The 19,369-nt window shown below is 39.4% G+C and overlaps 1 protein-coding gene across 16 annotated transcripts in view; it reads left to right on the forward strand.

Annotated features, from left to right (window-relative positions):
* The window catches only part of Ric8b (RIC8 guanine nucleotide exchange factor B), a 110,012-nt gene that overhangs the window by 38,015 nt on the left and 52,628 nt on the right, over positions 1-19,369 (forward strand). For all 16 annotated transcript variants that reach the window (XR_015443601.1, XR_015443602.1, XR_015443598.1 and 13 more), the window contains 2 exons: positions 1,628-2,236; positions 11,249-11,343. Coding sequence is in view for 11 of the 16 variants with exons in the window: in XM_004844804.4 (XP_004844861.1) it covers positions 1,628-2,236; positions 11,249-11,343 (704 nt within the window). In the remaining 5 variants the exon portion in view is untranslated. The remainder of the gene's footprint in view (positions 1-1,627; positions 2,237-11,248; positions 11,344-19,369) is intronic.

A 19,369-nucleotide genomic window follows, 5' to 3' on the forward strand; every position in this document is an offset into this window, starting at 1 on the left:
TAGGGTCCTGATAGAAAAACGTGGTGGCAGGGCACACCAGGCCAAAGGACAGCAGAGGAAAGCTAATATACCGTGTCTCAAGGCAGATGGCCCATTCAGAATGCCTGGAGAACGGGGAAGGGTGTGTGTGACAGAAGACAGCAGTGAGAAGGTGGTACAAAAACCAAAAACTAGAATCACTTAAAAGCTGCTTTGACAATGATATTAAAGCGTCAGAAGAAAGTTCCTGTAGTTACCAAGTAAGGCAGAGACACAGTTGACATTGTTTTGAATTTTTTTAGCTTGTCAGGTACAGATCCTTCCCATCTCCATTTAGAGAACATATTTACATTAAAATTGGTATTCCATAGCTGTCTGATGCGATGTACTGAAAAGTTGTGCATAGCCTGGGATTCTTGCCTAGATCATGTTTGACCCTAAGTAGCTTCTTTTTAAAAAATGAAAGTCTGGTGATAGTTTAACAGAAACCTTGTTAACTTTGTGTAAGATGTAACGGAGTACAGAGACGTGTAGCAATGCAATGATTATACTCACTTGCTCTACCTTTAAGCATCAGCTTGAGAGACCCAGACCTACAGTTTGTAGAGAAGAAAGCTGGCATTGAATTTTGAGGGAATGATCAGTGATTATTAAATTTGGCAATGATATGAATAATTACTTTTTCAAAAAATACAAAATAGAGTACACTTTGGGTCCAATCTAAAAGAACTGTTACTAGGATAGTGGTAGCAAGATTTCGGCCCAGGACTGCTACATTTATTACTACACTGTGCGCCCTAACCCAAGAGAACAGAGGGGAGCCCAAGGCTTTGTCCTTTCCGAGCTCCCCAAGCTCTGTGTCCTGGAATCAGGCTGCTCAGAGGAAGAGGGGCTCTCTGTGTGATTTGCCCATCCAGGGGGATCAACTTTGCCAGAAGGATCAGCTTTTTGCAGTTGGTCCAAGGCACAATATGTGCTAGCTAAACTCTTTAGAACGAAACACTCAAAATAATTTTGATCGGTTTGCCAGCAAAAGTTCTTTTCTGGAGGCATTTGATCATTAAGTACTATTAGATCTTAATTGAACTACTGCCGTAGAACCGTAAATTCAGAAGAAATAGCACAACTAAGACCCAGCAGAAATGATGCTCCCTTAAGCTGTTTTACAAGAGTAGGTGGTGGGCAGTTGTCAGCCGGTTCTCGAGCATGACCTTTGTTTCCGGGGGGACAGCTATGATCACACACTGCCTTCTACCCCAGTACGCATTTAGTCTAAAGTTAAAAATTCGCTAAGGATAAGTCTACATAAGGCATTTGAAACTAACCAGTTTAAAATAAAGTAAATGATTTTATAGGAAAAATAATGGGCTTCGAAGGTAGGCATGCTCTAACTCTCGCTATGGCACTGATTCCCTCTGCCACAGTGTGAGTCACTTCCCTCTCTGGCCCTCAGTTTCTGTATCTGTAACGTGAAAGACTTGTGTACCAAATAAAAGCTTTCATTTCCAACATCTGATGATCTATAAAAAATAAAATGTTTTTCTAGCCACATCCTTAGTTGCTATTAAATATATGAGTAGAGAAGCACTATGTTTTAAATTATTTGAACCCAAAAAATGACTTTTGCATACTTGCTCTTGTTTTTCAGAAACTCTGTGAAGGCATATTTAAAGTCCTTGTAAAGGATGTCCCAACAACGTGTCAAGTGTCCTGCTTGGAAGTACTCCGTATTCTCTCCAGAGACAAAAAGATTTTAGTTCCTGTAACAACTAAGGAAAATATGCAGATACTGCTGAGACTGGCCAAGCTAAATGAGTCAGATGATTCTTTGGAGAAGGTGTCCGAGTTCCCCGTTATTGTGGAATCGTTAAAATGTCTATGTAACATAGTGTTCAACAGTCAGATGGCACAGCAGCTCAGCCTGGAACTTAATCTTGCTGCAAAGCTCTGTAACCTCCTGAAAAAGTGCAAAGACCGAAAATGTATCAGTGACATTAAGTGCTTTGACTTGCGCTTGCTCTTCCTCCTGTCACTTTTGCACACTGACATCAGGTCACAATTGCGCTATGAGCTCCAGGGACTACCGCTGCTAACCCAGATCTTGGAAAGTGCCTTTAGCATCAAGTGGACCGATGAGTATGAATCGGCCATAGACCGTAATGGACCTCCTCTCTCACCTCAGGAGACAGACTGTGCCATTGAGGCGCTCAAAGCTCTCTTCAATGTGACAGTAGACAGTTGGAAGGTGCACAAAGAGGTAAGGTTGGGAAGTTGGAAGAGCTAATCTTGCCTACCTGGAATTTCATCCATCTGGGTGTTCTAGTAGCTGCCTGCAAGGGAAGAATGCTAAATTGGAAAGTGGGACAAGTTCTCAATTCCCCCATTAATCAGTTGTGTGAACTATGATATGTTTCTTTTTTTTGTTTTGTTGTAGGTTTTTTGTTTCAGTACTAGAGATTGAACTCAGGGCCTTGGCACTGAGCTATATTCCCCATTCCTTTTTTTTTTTTTTTCTAATTTTGAGGCAGGGCCTTACTAAGTTACTGAGTTGGTCAGGCAGGGCTTGAACTTGCAGTCCTTCTGCCTCAGCCTCCCTAATGCTAGGATTACAGGCGTGGGCCACCATACCTCGTTGATACACTTCTTAACTTGTTTTATTCTTTCCATTTGTGTAACACCCATCAGAATAATAGGGTGAAGATGGATTACTATTTTGTAAAATGTCAAATATAGTTAGTTTTCTGAGTTGTACTATAACTTCTCTTTTTTTAATAATGCATTTCTCAGAAACAAAGTTTAAATTTTAAGATTTGAGGAAATAAGACAATGTTTTTGATAAAAGTAAAGGTATTTTTAGTGGCTACCCTTTTAAAAGTTAAGATAAATCCAGTCATTTGAAAGTGACAGTCAGTTGTCTGCTCAGAAGAGTAAAACATGCTGTGTGCACACCTGTCACCCAGGCTCCTCGAGTGTTGCTGTAGAGTGTTAGTTAACTGTCGGAAGTGAAGGACTGCCAGCTGGACAGCCACCCTTGTACACAGTCCCAGAACATAAGCATGATTGCATCAGAGCGTGGGAAGGGTATTTTAAACCGCTTGGCTTATTTCTAGACAGAGACCCTCTTCAGTGGCTCTGCCTTCCAGCAACGAGGCGAGCTTGGTAGTTTACGTTTGAGAGCCCACAGTAGCAGTGTGCTCAGCACTTAGGTTAAGGAAGTCAGTAATTGTAAGTGAATTGGACATAAACACTTTTCCTTTCTTTTACATTCCTGCATTCCCCTTTTTCTTTCTCTCTCTTAGGTAGTGAAAGTCAGTCCCCACCTAATACTAATTTGGGTTTACAATTTGCTGGGTCCATGTGAAATAGTTCTCTCCCATGAATAAAGTTCTGTTTTTGCCAGCAGCCTACTTTAGAAGGATTATCTTAGTGCAGCTCTGTAGTGAGAGTATTCCAGCATCAGAGTTTTAGAGTGCAAATAGGTCTGTATTTTGAAACCAAATATTTGAAGATCAGTCCTAACAGCTGTTTTAGATGACTGTAGTATGGTCAGTTTTTCCTGAGACTTGGCAAGAAAAGATGTGGAAAGCCCACATGCTCCATTTATGCTTTGAAACCAAATATTTGTAAGTTTTTAAAATGTTATGTCTCTGTGCTTATTTGGTACCTTCTATGGTTATTTTTCTTACACTGTTTGTTTTGATGTTTTTAAGTTATCCCTTTAGTTGCAAGAGCTCCTCTGAAACTGTTGGTTTGCCATTGTTGAGCCCATGTTATTTAAGTTATGCACCAAAATGTATCCCATACTGTTGAGAGGCCTGACAGAAACAGTTTATAATCCAGTGGTTTCACATCAGTGTATGTGTGGGATGACATGTACTAAAGTCACTAAACTGAGATGAACCCTCGTCGGTGTGCTTCAGTTGTAAGGAATAGTGGTGCTGAAAGAATGCAGTGTCTGCTGTAAAGGGCCAGTAGTCCCAGAGTGGGAGTCCTAGACTAGTAGTGAGTGCCTTTGGTGAATTGTGGCTCAGTTGGCACAGCCATTATGAAACCTGCTTACTTAATGTGGTTTTCAGAAATACAAACATTATGGGAAATAGGATCCTTGCCAGCCCATTTAGAAAGGAGTATCTTCATGAGTCTTCAGATTAATTTTTTAGGAAACATTTATTCATTCAATCACTCAACAAACATTTATGGACAATTGCTAGATATTATGTGGGGCATTGTGTAATGTATTGGCAAATAATAGGCATTGTCGTTGCTTTCATGCAACTTCAGTTTTGTAGGTAAAATACATAATAAATCAGTAAACGAGTACATAATTGGGTTAAGTGCTGGGAAACAATGCAGTGATTGGAAGTAGGTAGTATAGTCAGAGACTTCTGAAGATCTGAGATCTGAAGATTAAGAGTAATTCAGCCATTTGAAGACTGGAGAATTTCCCTGAAATTGAGCAGCAGATGAAAAGATACAGAAACCAAAGCATGGAGTAGTTTTCAGTGAGGCCTTTGCAACTTAGCATAAAGAAATCTCTAAGGGCTCCAAGGGACTTGCTACTAAGAGTCCATTTTACTGGATTTCAGTGCTTCCTTCATTTGTCAGATGCAAGACATCTTACTTCAACTGAGCAAGCACCCAAAGAATTGTTACTGCTCCAAATTCCAACTGAGTTAAAGGGATATGGAAACTTACTTAACAGAAAAATCCAGCTTTAAAAATAGTTAATGTTATTTTCCCTCTATATGCTCATTGTGGAAGATCTAGGGAACAGGCTTACAAGCAATAAATACAAGCTACTGTAGAAATATTCTTCTAATCATTCTTCATTGTGTGATAAATAGTATATACACACATCTTTTAAAATCATCACACAATCGTTTTATAATGTTTTTCACAACTTTACAGAAGCCGTTCTTGCAGAGTAGTGGTTTTCAAGGCCAGGTACAGTGTAGCTCCGTGGTGGGGTGTCAGTCGGGTGAGCGTGAGGGCCCGGTCTTGGTCTCCGACACTGCCCAGAAGGAAAAGTAGTAGTTTTCAAAATGTGTTCCTTGAAGATGAAAGTTGCCTAGGAGTGGCCTCTTTGGGTGGATGGACAGTGTATCCAGTTCTCCATCTTTTCTTTAAAAACAGTTCCTTTGATTGTTGTTGCTTACTCTTGTTTCTGTGTAAATTTAAGTTGTAACTGAGATTTCATTTGGAGGATAAAAAAAGTGTTCACAAACAACAAACAGCAAATAACAACACTCTTAACTTTTGTTAAAGATGATAAAACCTTATGAAAGAACACTAATAGGTACAAAAATAATTGTCTGAATAAATTATCAATATAGAATATTTATGAGTATTTCTGTGTAAGATTTCAACCTTCAACAAAGCCCTCATTTGAAGGCACTTAAATTGTTTCCAATTGAGTGTCGTTTTAAATACTAACACGGTAGGGCCAGGATTTAGCTCAGTGGTTCCGCCGCCTGCCTTGCAAGCTCAAAGTCCCGAGTTCGATCTCCGGTACCAAAAAAATAAATAAATAAAAATAAATAAATAAATACTAATACAGTGACTTTTCTTGTTGTAAAACCTTTGTAGATGCATCCCTAAAATTGATAGACGAAAGGGTTTCAAAATTGTATGGTTTTAAATTTTTTTAAATTAAATTTTATATTATTTTATTCCATTTCCCCCCCCAAGTCCCTTCCCCTCCCTATGTGTAAGCCTTTTCTATATATGTTGCCAAACTGCCTTCAGAATGCTAGTGCTGGCTGTACCTTTTCAAGCCTCAGGCACTTCACTTTCAAAATTTTTTGCCTATTTCACAGCTTCACAGTTACAGAACATAGAGATATTTGGTTTTGGTTTTAACTGTTCTAGCAGATATTTTTATGATGGGTTTCATTTACAATTCACCAAAACCAGAAAAGAATGGACTAGGTTTCTCTTGAGGTTTAACAGATTAGTACCATTTGTTCATTTTAGATTCATGCCTGAGTGTTAAATTCCTGCCTGACTGCTGATGCCATCAGCAGATTAATTTGGAGATTCCTTTCCTTTCAGTGAGTAAACTGGCTGGTCTTGTTTCCTCGTGTGGGTTTCATCCCCCCCCCCCTCCTTTCCTGAAGGTAGTATATTTGTAAAGGTCAAGTGATTCATTTAGCAGGAATTAAAGTTAGTTCTAGGACAATTAATTGAAATGGTTTTGTACTCTTCTTGCTTTAGTATTTTCCTAAACCTGTCAGTGGAGGGGAGCATGTTCTAGGGATCCTTTACTTAGCACATGCTCCCTTCTCCAGTGTGTCCAGAGTATCAGTGTGGTGTACTGAGCGCATCCAGGCACCAGCAGACACGTTAGAGCCAGACAGCCGAGTCCGAGTGGAGAAGCACAAGAATTTGAGTAGTGAAATGAGGTAACAGTGAGTGCCCTCAGAAATCGATTGAGAAAACCACCTTGTAACAGAAGGGGTTCTGTGAATAATGTGGAAAAATAAAAGATATTACTTAACAATAAAGCTCCAGGCTGTGCTATATGTTTTTGCAGAATCATTTTTCCAACAGTTACTGAGCATCCATTTTGTGCCAAGCTCTGGTAGGCAGGTGAAATGCAAGGTAAAACATCACCACCCTCAGAGTATTAATGGTCTAACAGGGAAACCAGATATATAGACACAGGTGCTGTACACCTGTATCTATGTCCGTGTTCAGCTGCTATAACAGAATGCCTTGCCCAAGCTGATAATTTATCATTGAGAGGTTTGTGAGGCTGTGTCTGCCGGGGCCTGCTTGCTGCAGCATCTCATGGTGGAAGGTTCCCGTGGAGAAAAAGCATGCACATGTGTGTTTGAGAGAGGGAGAGAGCGTGTGCGTACAGAGGAGGCTGAACCCTAACCCAGTCCCACCTGGACAGTATTGATCCACGCATGGGGGCAGAGCCCTTGTGACCTAGCAGTTCTAAAAACTCCCACCACCACCCAGTACCAATACAGTGGGAATTAGATTTCACTGTGCCTTTCAGCAGGAGCAAACTACAGCGAGGCGTTTGTTACACTCCACTATTCTTATCTGTATTTTCTGTATATTTCAAAGTCAGTCACATCAGCAACGCATAGCAGCTTCAAATGCCGTATACTCTAGATATCTCTTTGGGCTTTGGGGCATTGGTTAGATAGGTCAAAGTTTTGAATGAAAGGATATGAGAAAAATCAATACTTTTTGCCAAATAAAGTTAAATCTTTTATATTTTCCGTAGAAGGGGAGAAAAAGCAGTAGTATAGTAGTAAAAGGTAATTAGAAAGTGAAGATTATACGTATAAAAAGATCCCAAAGAATTTCGTCAGTTTTTATCTCCTATTTCGTTTTGATTTCCGCTATCACAACCAAATCCACTTGCTCACTTCCTTTTCCTTTACCTTCTGATCCTAGGGACTTTTTTCTTTCTCAGGCTTTTGAAGGTGATTTCAGTTAGAGGAGAGAATATTGATGACTTAAAGATACTAAAACTAAATTATGAGGCAACCGAATGACAGTCATATAGGCTGTGTTTGTATAATGTTTTGTGAACAGTAACTACTTTTAATCCTTTCTGGCATTCTTGTGAGACAGGAATATTAACCCCATTGGACAGCTGAAGACACTGATGATGAGTGTGTTAAAATTCCTCACAGAAAGGCGCACAGCACAGTGACCCGCCTGAGGAAGTGTCCACTCCCACCTTTGTTAAGTAGAACTGCTTCCGAAATAGCATGCCTTTGACAGGCATTCTTTGAAACAGTGTAGTGGGACAGAATAAGAGTCTAGAAATAAACCTATACCGGACAGTCAGCTGGTGCATGATACAGGTAACATGGAAGTACAGCACTGAAAGGATGAGCTTTTTAATAAATGGCCCTAGATCATTTGTATGGGAAAAATGAATTTGAATCCCTGCCTTATGCCGTAAACACAGAAAAATTAATCTGAGTTGGTTGAGAGACCTAAATATAAGAGATGAAATAATAAAGTTTATAGGAGATTATCTTTATGACTTTATTTCAAAGTTAAACATTTCTTAAGCAAAGATTTCTAAAGAAAACAGGACAAAATAAAGATCAAACTAAAATTAAAAACTGACAAATTGATCTTTATTAAAGTGAGTTTGTCAAGAAAAAGTTAAAAAGGCAGGCCATTAAGTGGGAAAAGATACTGCCACATATATATGCAATAAAGGGCTCTGTTCAAAATGCAATTAAGTTCTGCAGAGTCATAAAAATAAAATCAATTCGATAAAAAAAACTTTGTAGAAGAGCTGTCCAGATGACCAATAAACATATGAAAAAGTGTTCAACTTTATTGTTCATCAGGAAAATGCAAACTAAAACTAAGAAACCATTACCCATGCATGAAAAGGACTAAAATTTAAAAGGCTGATAATATCAAGCATCAGTGCAGCTGTAGAGAGACTGCCATGAGTATAAAGTGACATAAATACTTAGAAACACTGGCAGTATCTTCCAGACTTGACATTTAGGTATTCCCTGTGGCTCTCCATCCCCTCTCCTGGGTGTATACCCAGTGGATTCCACATGACATGTAAAAAGTATGTTCATACAGTTAACAGTCCACGTGTCCCTTCAGAGCAGGATGGATAGTAAGTGGTGGTGGATTCATTACACTGGAATACTGTATAGCACTGTTTTCGTAACCTGTCTGTGGTGAATGAAGGAACAGGTCTTGTCTCCTAACCATCAGAATGTAAGTCGTGTATAGTACAGTATTACACAGTGTCCTCCTGCTCAAAATGTTTCTAATGTTCCACATTCTGTTCACGCGGTGTTGCATATCAGTGCCAGGACCAGCACCACACTTGGAGCCGCCCTTCGCTCAAGCAACGAAAAAGACCCATCTGCACCTGCACACATCAGTGTGGACGAATCTCACAGCCAGACACAAGAGGGTCTAAATATAAAGTGTGGTAACGACAGATCACTGACCTGTGACATGAAAGAGTACCTTTGAGGAGCAGAAGATTGTCAGTGCAAGAGGGCATGAGAATTCTGGGGTTCTTAGTCCAGGCAGTGCATGATTTTTCATACTGATTATATAGGTACATTCATTTGGTGATGTTATCAGTATGCTTATACATTTGGTCCTTTTCTGTTTATATATTATACTTAACATTTGCATTGAAATTATTGAGCATCTGTGATACACATTCTATCTTTATGATGGTATAGGTTAGTGGACAACAAAATATATACAAGAAAATTAACTTGTGAAATTACAAATTATGATTTCATGAAAGAACTTAAAAAGATTCAGTGATAGAGAATGATGAAAGAAGGAGTCTACTGAGATCTGGTAGCCAAAGAAGAGGCTTCTCTAAGATCTTTTAGCTGAGACTTGGGGGATGAAAAGGACTCGGCAGTGTAAAGACCAGAGGTGATTTCAGAAGTTGATTTGAGTAGAAAAATAGATTTTGGTAATTTAGGATAAAAGGGCACATTGTAGACAGACTTGGGAATAGATGTTACGAAAACTGGAAAAGGAGGAAATGGGAAGGAAATGGGTAGGATTTTGGCTTGCAGTTGCAGATAACAAAAAAGACCAAAGTAGTGAGTTTTGCTGGAGGGTTGTCTCCATAGGTGTGAGAAGAGAAAGATTGTTACATCTAGAATAAAGGAGAGTCTAGCTTACAAGGCAGTACCCTTCCCTGCTAATTTCCAAAAGCAAGGAAGATACCAAGAGTTACATAACGGTTGAGTTTGTCACCAGTCTCAGTGTGCTCCGTGTAATTTGGGTGCCAGTGAAAGCATATTTTCATTTGAGCACTTGGGGCTGGGTGGCGAGGAGACCACATTCCTTTTAACTCTGCCACATTCTGCTGGTCCTTTCTCCTTTCCCTCTCGCCACACCCCACAGTGTTTATTACCTGTTTCACCTCTGTCCCTCTCACCTTCTGTTCCTCCTCAACACCCCTTCCATGTCAACTTGATGTTTTATGGAAAGTTTTAAAGCACTTTATGCATAGCCTTTTCGTTAATCCTAACAGAACCTCATATTTGTGGAGCAGTGCACAGGGAAACCAAGGCCGAGGGAAGCCATGTAACTTGTCTAAGGTCATAACCTAGATGCCTGTCTCCAAGTGCCTGCTTTTTCCATTATGCCCCTGAGGCCTTTATCTCTTCCAAATCTGCATATGATGGTGATGTGTTTAAAATATTACCATCTACATTATGAGTAATGAAAGTGTCCCTATTTGCTCGATTTCAGGAGAGACATCTTTTTTTTTTTGGTACCGGGGATCAAACTCGGGTCCTTGCGCCTGTAGGACAGGCGGAGAAACCACTGAGCTAAATCCCTGGCCTGAGAGAGACATCTTCTTAGAGGGACGGTGTGAGTTTTTATATATTTGTAAATAATTTTACTTTACTTGGATTTAACATCAATTATATACTGTGAAGTTTTAAAAATTTTTAGTAGCTTTTGAAGTAATTTCATTCTTCTTAAAATATGGCCTGGGATCACTGTCGTAATTATCTCTAATTTTGTGTGTTATCTTAATTACTCATAATTTGGATGAAGAGAGATAAGACCTTGATATAAGTGATTCAGTTAATTTAATGGCCCAAGATCTCACTGTAAATGAAGTGGTAAACCCAAAGGTTATTCAGAGTTTAGTTCCTTTCCTATTGTCAGCCGCCTTCTCTCTGACTGACTTTAAAACGGCTGCCCGTGAGTGAAGGTTGGAAAAGCAGGAGGTAAGGTCAGGCCACTTGTGTGTCATTTGCTGGCTGTTCTACAGGACCTGGGAGATTGAGAAGATTGATCAAGTGAAGCCGATGAACTCACTGCTTTTGAGAGTTAAGAGCTGAGACATTTTTTAAAGGATGCACAACTAGCTCCAAAAATAACTGTGCTGGTGTAAGATAGCATTGCATTTGTTGGAACTTTTAGAATGACTAGTAAACTAGCAGTATATATACTACAAGGATAAAAGAATCCAGATTTCTGGAAATGAAAAAATCCCAGTGGAATCAGATCTTCAGCAAAGGTAAAGTGGAGTGGCTGGATCCTCAGCCACTGGTGCAGCCATTTCTGGAGGGGCTGTGTCTGGGCTGTGTCTGTCCACATGCAAGAGTGATGGTACTGAGCATCGCCCTAGGAATTCTTCCTAGAACATCCCGCTGTCTCCTCCCGTGGTAGAAGAGTGTTTGAGGGCCGATGATAGGTAGTAATGTACCAGACTCCGTGTAAAGACATTCAGCCCCCAATTTTTCCCTCTCCTTTTTTATTCACATAGAGTGATTCTCACCAGTTCCGTGTCATGGCAGCTGTCCTTCGCCACTGTTTACTAATCGTAGGTCCAACTGAAGACAAAACGGAAGAGCTGCACAGGTAGGTAGCCTCTGTATTGATATCGCAGTAAAGACAGCAGTAGGTCTTGTTTTTATGTATTTAATTTTAATTGTTTATTATAAGTACAGGAAGTGAAACTACTATGGTAAGTCAGGTAACTGGTAGGTCAGAAATCATTATAGTGCCTAATGAAAAATGTTTATTCTGCTCTCTTTGACTTTGTTGTACTGTGCCCCACCAAGAGAAGAAAATTTGGCAATTGTTGTATTCAATAATAAAACCCAGAACAATAATAATGGCGCACCATTATTAAACACTTCCTGTGTATAGCATTGTGCTACATTTTTTATAAAGATTAACTGCTGGACTGGGGATGTAGCTCAGTAGTAGAGTGTTTGCCTAGCATCCACAAGGCCTTGGGTTTAATCAGTCGCAACACTGGCTTAATTGAAAAAAAGATTAACCTCCTTTTAATCATCACACCAACCTTATGGGGTAAGTGCTACCGCTTTCACTTTCTGTAGACAAGGACACTTAGGTGTAGGAAGATCAGTCAATTTCTCTGAGATGAAAATCCCAGGAAGTGGAGGAACGAGGGTTTGAGGCCTGCTTTTAATTGCTAAGCTTAATTAACATTCCCATCAACTCTATTTTAGGAGTATTTACTAAAAAGTATACCTTAAGCAATGATGATTTTTTAAAAATCCTAACAGTACAGTCATGGTGTCAGGTATTAAAATGTATTTAAAAATACAAAATATGTTAAAAGTTGATAAAATTCTGTGACTTGTCTATTAGACCAGTTAATGGATTACTGTTTATTCTCAGGAGCCTGGGGAATAGCCTTTCAGGAGAGCACTTACCCACCATGTACCAAGGCCCTGGTTCAGTCCTTAACACTGCATTTTTTAAAAAAGTTTTTGTCTGAGAACAACTGAATGAGAAGTAATATGTTTTGTAGTCCTCTTTTTTGTTTTTTTGGTTTTTTTCCTAGATCAGAGTTATAGTACCAAGACTTCTGGGCTGATTGTGGCGTCTCACACCTGTAATCCCAGCACTCAGGGGGCTGAGGCAGGAGGGTTGCAAGGCCGAGGCTAAGCTCCACAACGTAGCAACTTGTGAGATTCTGTCTCAGAATAAATTAGGAGGGCTGGGAGGTGGCTCAGTGCAGAAGCCCTGGGTCCAATTCCTAGTACTGAAAGAAAACTTCTGGCTTTTTTGTAAAATTACTTGTAAAATTTTAAAAAAGGGCCTGGGGTTATAGCTCAGTCCCAAGGCCTTGGAATACCTCATTCCAGTACCAGGAAAGGAGAAAGGTGTTTAAAACAATTCAAATACGTTCAGATCTAGAAAGATGTAACTTCAGTGTTAATTCTGCTTTATGAGGAAATTAACATGAGGTTCTTCTTAACAGTAAAATGAGCTTCACAATATTCCGTTTTCCAAAATGTGGCCTACATAAAAACTGCATAGAACACAACCAAAGTATAAATGAAACATATCCTTAATTACTATTTTCCAATCAAATCCATATTATTTGTGTTTAGCAGTTTATTATTTGACATTACACTGAATTTATTAGATAGGTTATTTTTATGTACTGTCTGCCATGTAAGCCTTCAGAAGATCATTTTCTTTATAATTATTTTCTGTAGCAACAGATCAAGCATTCCTTTAATTTTCTTAAGACCATGCCCTTTAAAATGAAAAACGAGTAACTGCAGTAAATCATATCCTAAAAAATATTTTATTAAGCATTTTCACCCACTGTAATTTTTTTCATAATCAAGAGACACTAGAAATCTAGACACTAAAAATGAAAGAAAACTGGTTTATAAGCCCAGGAGTAAATTGATTTTTATCTGAAATCAGATATCACAGGTAGTCATACGAGAATGTTAAGGAAGCATTTTGACAGGAATTTTTATGTCAGTCACAAATGTACTGCCAGGGATTTCTCTGAAGAATGAATGTAATATCTTAGCAGCACCAAGTATTTGTCAAAAGGGAAAAAATTACAGAGAAAATTTAAAATCCATTTTTTAAAAAAAGTAATCAAGTGTATTTCTCTTTGTGATATTTCCTTTTTAATTTACCTTAGAAGTTGCTTTGATAAAAATCTGTCAGCTTCGCTGTAAGAAGGAAACTGGGTCCCTGGAGCCTGGAGCAGAGGCTTTGGGAGATAGAGGTTGCAGCTGACTGAACAGTTTGTCTGGAATGGCCTTGGATGGCCCGTAATCAGAATTAGAGTGATCAGTATCATTGTGACCTGTAATGACTCTGAGTTAATCCATTTAAATAGAGAAGACTCCAATCTCAGGGCTATTTTAGGAACTTACTAGAACGGTCATGTCTGCCGAAATCTGCTCCTCTGCAATGACCCTGGAGCCATTCCTGTGTTTGTGTGCACATGTGCGTGCGTGTGGGTGGGTGGGTGGGGTCAGGCATCATTTATTTTTTTCCTTGTATTCTTTTATTGGTGCATTTTAGGTATACAGTACGTTTACATTCATCATTGGGTGCTTGTACCTGTACATGATGTGTCTTGGTTCTTATTTTTTCCCCATTCCCTGTCCTCCCTTCACCCCCTCCACCCCTGTTTACAAAGACTTTGTTTCCATTTTTCCTTTTCTCATAGTTTTTCCGTTCCCCTTCCCCTCTCACTTCCCCTAACCCTTTGGACCTTTTCTTCCTGTTTCAAATTATCAATTATTCGTTTTAATCATTTTCATCCTTATTTACACTTGCAGTTTCTCACAGTAGAGAAACTATTCGGTATTTACACACGTGTGTCCTATTTATTTCACTTAAGAGTATGGCCTCAACATGCATCCTTTTAGCTATAGATGTCTCTGGATAAAGAAGATGTGGGGTTTTTTTTAATAAAATGGAGTACTACTCAGCCATAAAGAATAAGAAACTAGACATCATTTTTTAAAAGGATATTTTAAAGTCAAGTGTGTTTTTCTATTTTTTTGAAGTTCTTTTCTTTTTTTCTGGTACTGGGGATCGAACTCAAGTCCTTGCGCTTGTGCAGCAGGCGGCGAAACCACTGAGCTAAATCCCCGGCCCTTTGAAGTTATTTTCTAAGTTTCCTTTTTATACTGATTTGTTTTAAGGAAATCTGTAGTGACACAGACAATACTAGGTAGAACATAGTATGAGTGTGCATTATCCACCCCAGAAGGCTGTGAGAAGTTAAATTAACGAAGTCCATAAAGCACCTGTCCCTGGCACTGAGTACACTCTTACTGGACAGGAGTGCTGCTGTTGCTGCCATGTTACTTCTGTTACTGCAATCATATTAGCTTTTAGACCTAATAATTCGGTCTAAGTCTGCTTTGAGGTCATTTTCTTGTTTTGATATTTTTGTTTAGGAACTTATATCTATTTATCTTGTGATATGTAAACAACTCCATTGTCTGTTACCCTGAGTTGTTTCTGAAGTTGTTTATATTCTATGATATGTGAATTCTAAAAAATAAATAAATAAACAAGATACTTTTAGAAGAGTGAGTTAAAACAATAGCCTGGTCACTTATCCTGTTATATTGTAAGATAGTGCCATTATTTTCCTTTCCAGAGACAGTAAGTTAGCTCACAAAGGCTATAGGCCTTGGCCTTCATTTCCACTAGTCAACATTTTAGTTTTTCTGTTTGTTCTGTTTTCTTTTGTCTGTACTTATGGAAGATTTTTATCCACCCTTTTTACTATATTAAAGGACATCCTAATTTCATTCTGTCTCTACTGTTGACCCAAAAGTATTTTCAACACTATTGTCAATAGTCAGTAAATGTATGCATAAGCATTCAGCCCCCAGAAGTTGCATGTGGACATGGTTTTATTCTGGAGAGAAGGCATAATGGGGGTGCCTATACACAGACAGAAAGGGAGGACCTGATCTGATTTAATTTATTTTAGGTTCTCAATCTAGTTGCCTCTCCTCCCCACCCCACTGAGTACATTGGCATCCCCAAAGCTGTTTGCTATTTCTTTGTTTAAACTAATTCATTTTGGGCATGGTGACACATATCTGTAATCCCAGCACTTGGGAGGCTGAGGCAGGAGGATTGGATTGCTGCAAATTCAAGGCCAGGCCAACTACATAATGAGACCCTGTCTCAAAAAAAAAAAAAACTAACTCATTTTGTCTCAAATATTGAAGGGGATATTTTAGCACCTGACCCCTCAATGTACAGTACTAAATCTAATGTCTTAACATATGATAGATTTTTTTTCTCATTGTTTATTGTGGTAAAATATACTTTAAAAATTTACAACCATAACATTTTTTAAGTATACAGTTCATCAGTATTAAGTATATTTGCAGTGTTGTGGACCCGTTACCACAATCCATCTCTACAACTTTTTTTTTGGTACTGGGGATCGAACTCTTGTCCTTGTGCTTGCAAGGCAAGCAGCGGAACCACTGAGCTAAATCCCTGGCCCCTCTACAACTCTTCTTATCTTGTAAAGCTGAAACTCCATGCCCATTAAATACTACCTTCTCCTTCTTCCCCTTCCCAGCCCCTGGGAGCCACCATTCTGTTTTCTGTCTCTGGGGATTTGACTACTCTAAGGGTCTCATGTCATTGTACAAGATCTGTCTTTTGGTGGCTGGCTTTTTTTCACTTAGAATAATGTCCTCAAGGTTCATCCATATTATGTCTACATAATAATCTGTATATACACACTACATACTATGAAAACTTACTTCAGGAAAAGATTAGAAAGATATCGTTAGTTTTTGAGTAGTTTCCCAGTGAATTATTCCAGTAAAAATTGTTAAAGTAAAAGACAGGCTTAAAATGTCTAGAATGAGGGAGAAAGTCTTCCTCATCTTTTACTTGTTCTCTGTCCTCTTCCACAACTCTGTGATTCCTTTTTCACCTATCTTGAAGTCCCCATAAGCCCCCTTACAGATTTAGTTTCTTCTTTGTCCCTAAACATTAGTTCGTCATTTCAGTCTTTCTTCTCCGTGAATGCTGCGTCCTGCCAGTTTCAGCATGCGTGTACCTTCCGTATCTGTCTGGTACCCTTCTCTGCACTTCTGTGCTCAGGCTGCTGAGCCCTATGGGGAGATTGTACACGCATCGTGGCTTCTCTGTCTTAACGGTTAAGAGAGTTGGGGATGGGTGCTTTCCCACTGTGCATTTATTTATGGTCACGACTTAAGCTGGGAAGTCTTTTTCCCCTGGTGAGTTCCAAACCTCTCTCATCCTTTATACTTGATTCTGTGAAACCTTTGCAGCTTCCTCAGGCCTCATCCCCCCACAATCTGCTGGTGACGTGTATTTCCTCAGCAGCTTGGGGTGTTTGGGGTGGTTTGGCAACTTAGGAGAGGGATGCTAAGATGATTGGAGAGCTAAGTGCCTTCAAACTACTACTTGGCATGGCTGTCAGAGCCTGGCATTTAGATCAAGTCTCTGCCCTTCCTACACGATTTCAGGCAAGAACATCATGCTTGGTGTCAGGCAGGCTCTGTGTAATAAATTAGGTGGTATGTTCTCACCATGGCAATATGCCAGTAACATAGATTTCTTGTGAATGAGGAAGATTATCTTCATTGTGTTCTATTGGATGAACCCATAGAATTGGATCAGAGGCATCAGCCTCACCCTTGGGAGCCCTCTGCTTAGACATCCCTTGTTGTATTGTTGAGCAAAATATCCGCAGGACACTGATCCAGTCCCTCCCCTGGCCTTCCAGAGCTTCCTATTCCACAGTCCCAGGAACACTGAATTTAAGCTCCTCTGTCCTCTGTCTTTTATTAGGGCCGTTGCACTTGCTCTGCCTGGAATGCCTTCACCCAGATATTTAAGAGGTTGGGTTCTTCTTGTCATTTAGAACTCAGCTCAGATGTAGCCTCTTTGTTTAAGCCTTCTCTGACTTCCTAATTTAGATCCACAGACTCACACACTCTGTGTTTTACTTCCTGTTTTACTTCATGGTACTCACCGCTAACAGAAATAATCTTGTTCTTTTATCTTTCTACCTGTTTATCATTTCTTTCCCTCATTGCATTAGCAGCTTGAAAAGAGCACAGGTCTTTCCCGACCACCCACAGCACCAAAGGCAGGTGTCAGCAGGCGCTCCGTACACACCAATTGAGTAGAGGGGTGGATGGATGGATAGATCTTACTCCCCACTTAATAGTAACTGGAGTCTTAGGCAGAAACAGCCTCAAACCTTTCCTCTCCCACCCCTGGCTGTAAACTTTGTACCTGTTCTTTCTTGTTTCCTGCCAGTTGCAGAAAATCAAATGACTCTTCTTATCCAAGGATTGTTTCCACACCTTTTTCGTCTGCCTTCTGACACCTTATTCTAGCATTGTCTCCTTTTGTAGATTGCCAACCCTTTGGGGGCTTTATCCCTTCAAATTGTGACTACGCTGAGAACTGTCTCATGTGGGGGAGGGGAGTCTTCCCTTTATCAAAACTTTATCCCTCAAGTGGTACCGCCGCCTGCCTCACAAGCGCAAGGTACTGAGTTCGATCCCCAGTGCCAAAGAAAGCACCTTTATCCCTCAGAGCCATCGGCCTGTTTCATTCTTTATCAGAGAAGTGTATGAGTGTTTTCTAGGCCATTGGCCTCCACGTGTTTTAGTCATATTTAGGCCTAGTCAGAGGTTTTTGAACACACCCTCCAGCATACTTATTACATATGAAAATGTACATATACAGCTAAGCCAGAATGTGAAATAAATTATAAATTATATAGTAAAACAAACAATAGAATGGCTAATTAAAGGTTAATATTTTAAAATAGATTTTTAAAATTAACCTGCGACTATTAACATTTTACATGGTTTGTATTTAAACATCTTGCTAAGATGGCTTGATAATCGGTTGATTTTTCAGGGCACATTGTATACCAAAGGCAAGACTCATGAGTATCATACTAGATGTAGATTTATATTTAAGATAATTTTCAGGTTTTGTAAACTAAGTTTTTGCCATATCTGATTGGGTATCCTTATTTTTTTTCATGATACAGCAAATAAAGGGCTCTCCCATTTTCTTATCAGAAAGGAAAGAAAATGCACTACTATTTATATTTAAATAGCATCTTCAATTTTGATTTCTTTATAGGAATTATTTAAAGCAATTTCTATTTTATAAGAATTAGTTAAAACTGGGTCAAATGAGGCTGAGGTGTAGCTCAGTGGTGCACATTTAGTGTCTGTGAGACTTCGGGCTCAATCTCTAGCACCACATGGAAAAGAAAAATAAAAAGCTGAATAAAATGATGTATAGACTCACTTAACTGAGCATGTATAAACTGTAATGTGACCCATGAAGGAAGCAAGTGAGTGACCAAGGGGAAAGAACATCACTGCTACCCCTTCTGTGATGTGCGATGTCAGCTCTCCCCTCAAGATGTTTGGCATGTTTGTGAGGGGGGGGGCATCTGATGATATGTGACTAAGGAATGGGTACCAGCATTAGTGTATTTACTAAATATTAATGAAGCTTAACTTTTTTCAACTTTTTAGATAAAAATGTTTTAGAGATACAATTTATATTTTCTTCCCACACCCCCATGGATCATTTAATGTGCCTGTACGATTGCATGAAGCCCACCCCACTGCAGTTTCCATGGACTTACTCCTCACACCACTATAACCAGGCCTCTGCATCTGCTACCAGTACTTTTCCAGCACAAAGTTTACTGTCACCAGTAAACTACTTTAGCATAAAGAAGAAAAAGGAGGACAGAGTAGTTGGAATACAGTTGCCTTTTTGCCTGCCTGCCTGCTTGGCTGTTTACCCACAGTTCCCTTCCCCCTTCCCTCTTTCCTTCCTTCTTTTCTTCCATCTTTCTTTCCTTCCTTCTTTGAGAACCACAGAAGACTAAATAACCAAAGCAATTTTGAACAAGAGCAGTTCAAGAGAACTTATACCACTTGATTTCAGGACTTATTACAAAGCTACAGTAATCAAAATTCTATACTTGCCTAAGAAAGGACATAGACCATAGAATAGAGAACCAGATGTAAATCCGCACATATGTGGTCAGTTGTACTTCAGCAAGAATGACAACACACAGTAGGGAAAGGATAAT

This window comes from Heterocephalus glaber, unplaced genomic scaffold (genome assembly GCF_053883595.1).
Source record: "Heterocephalus glaber isolate CG9 unplaced genomic scaffold, H.glaber_assembly_v1.0 deba00001572, whole genome shotgun sequence".
Classification (NCBI taxonomy): domain Eukaryota; kingdom Metazoa; phylum Chordata; class Mammalia; order Rodentia; family Bathyergidae; genus Heterocephalus; species Heterocephalus glaber.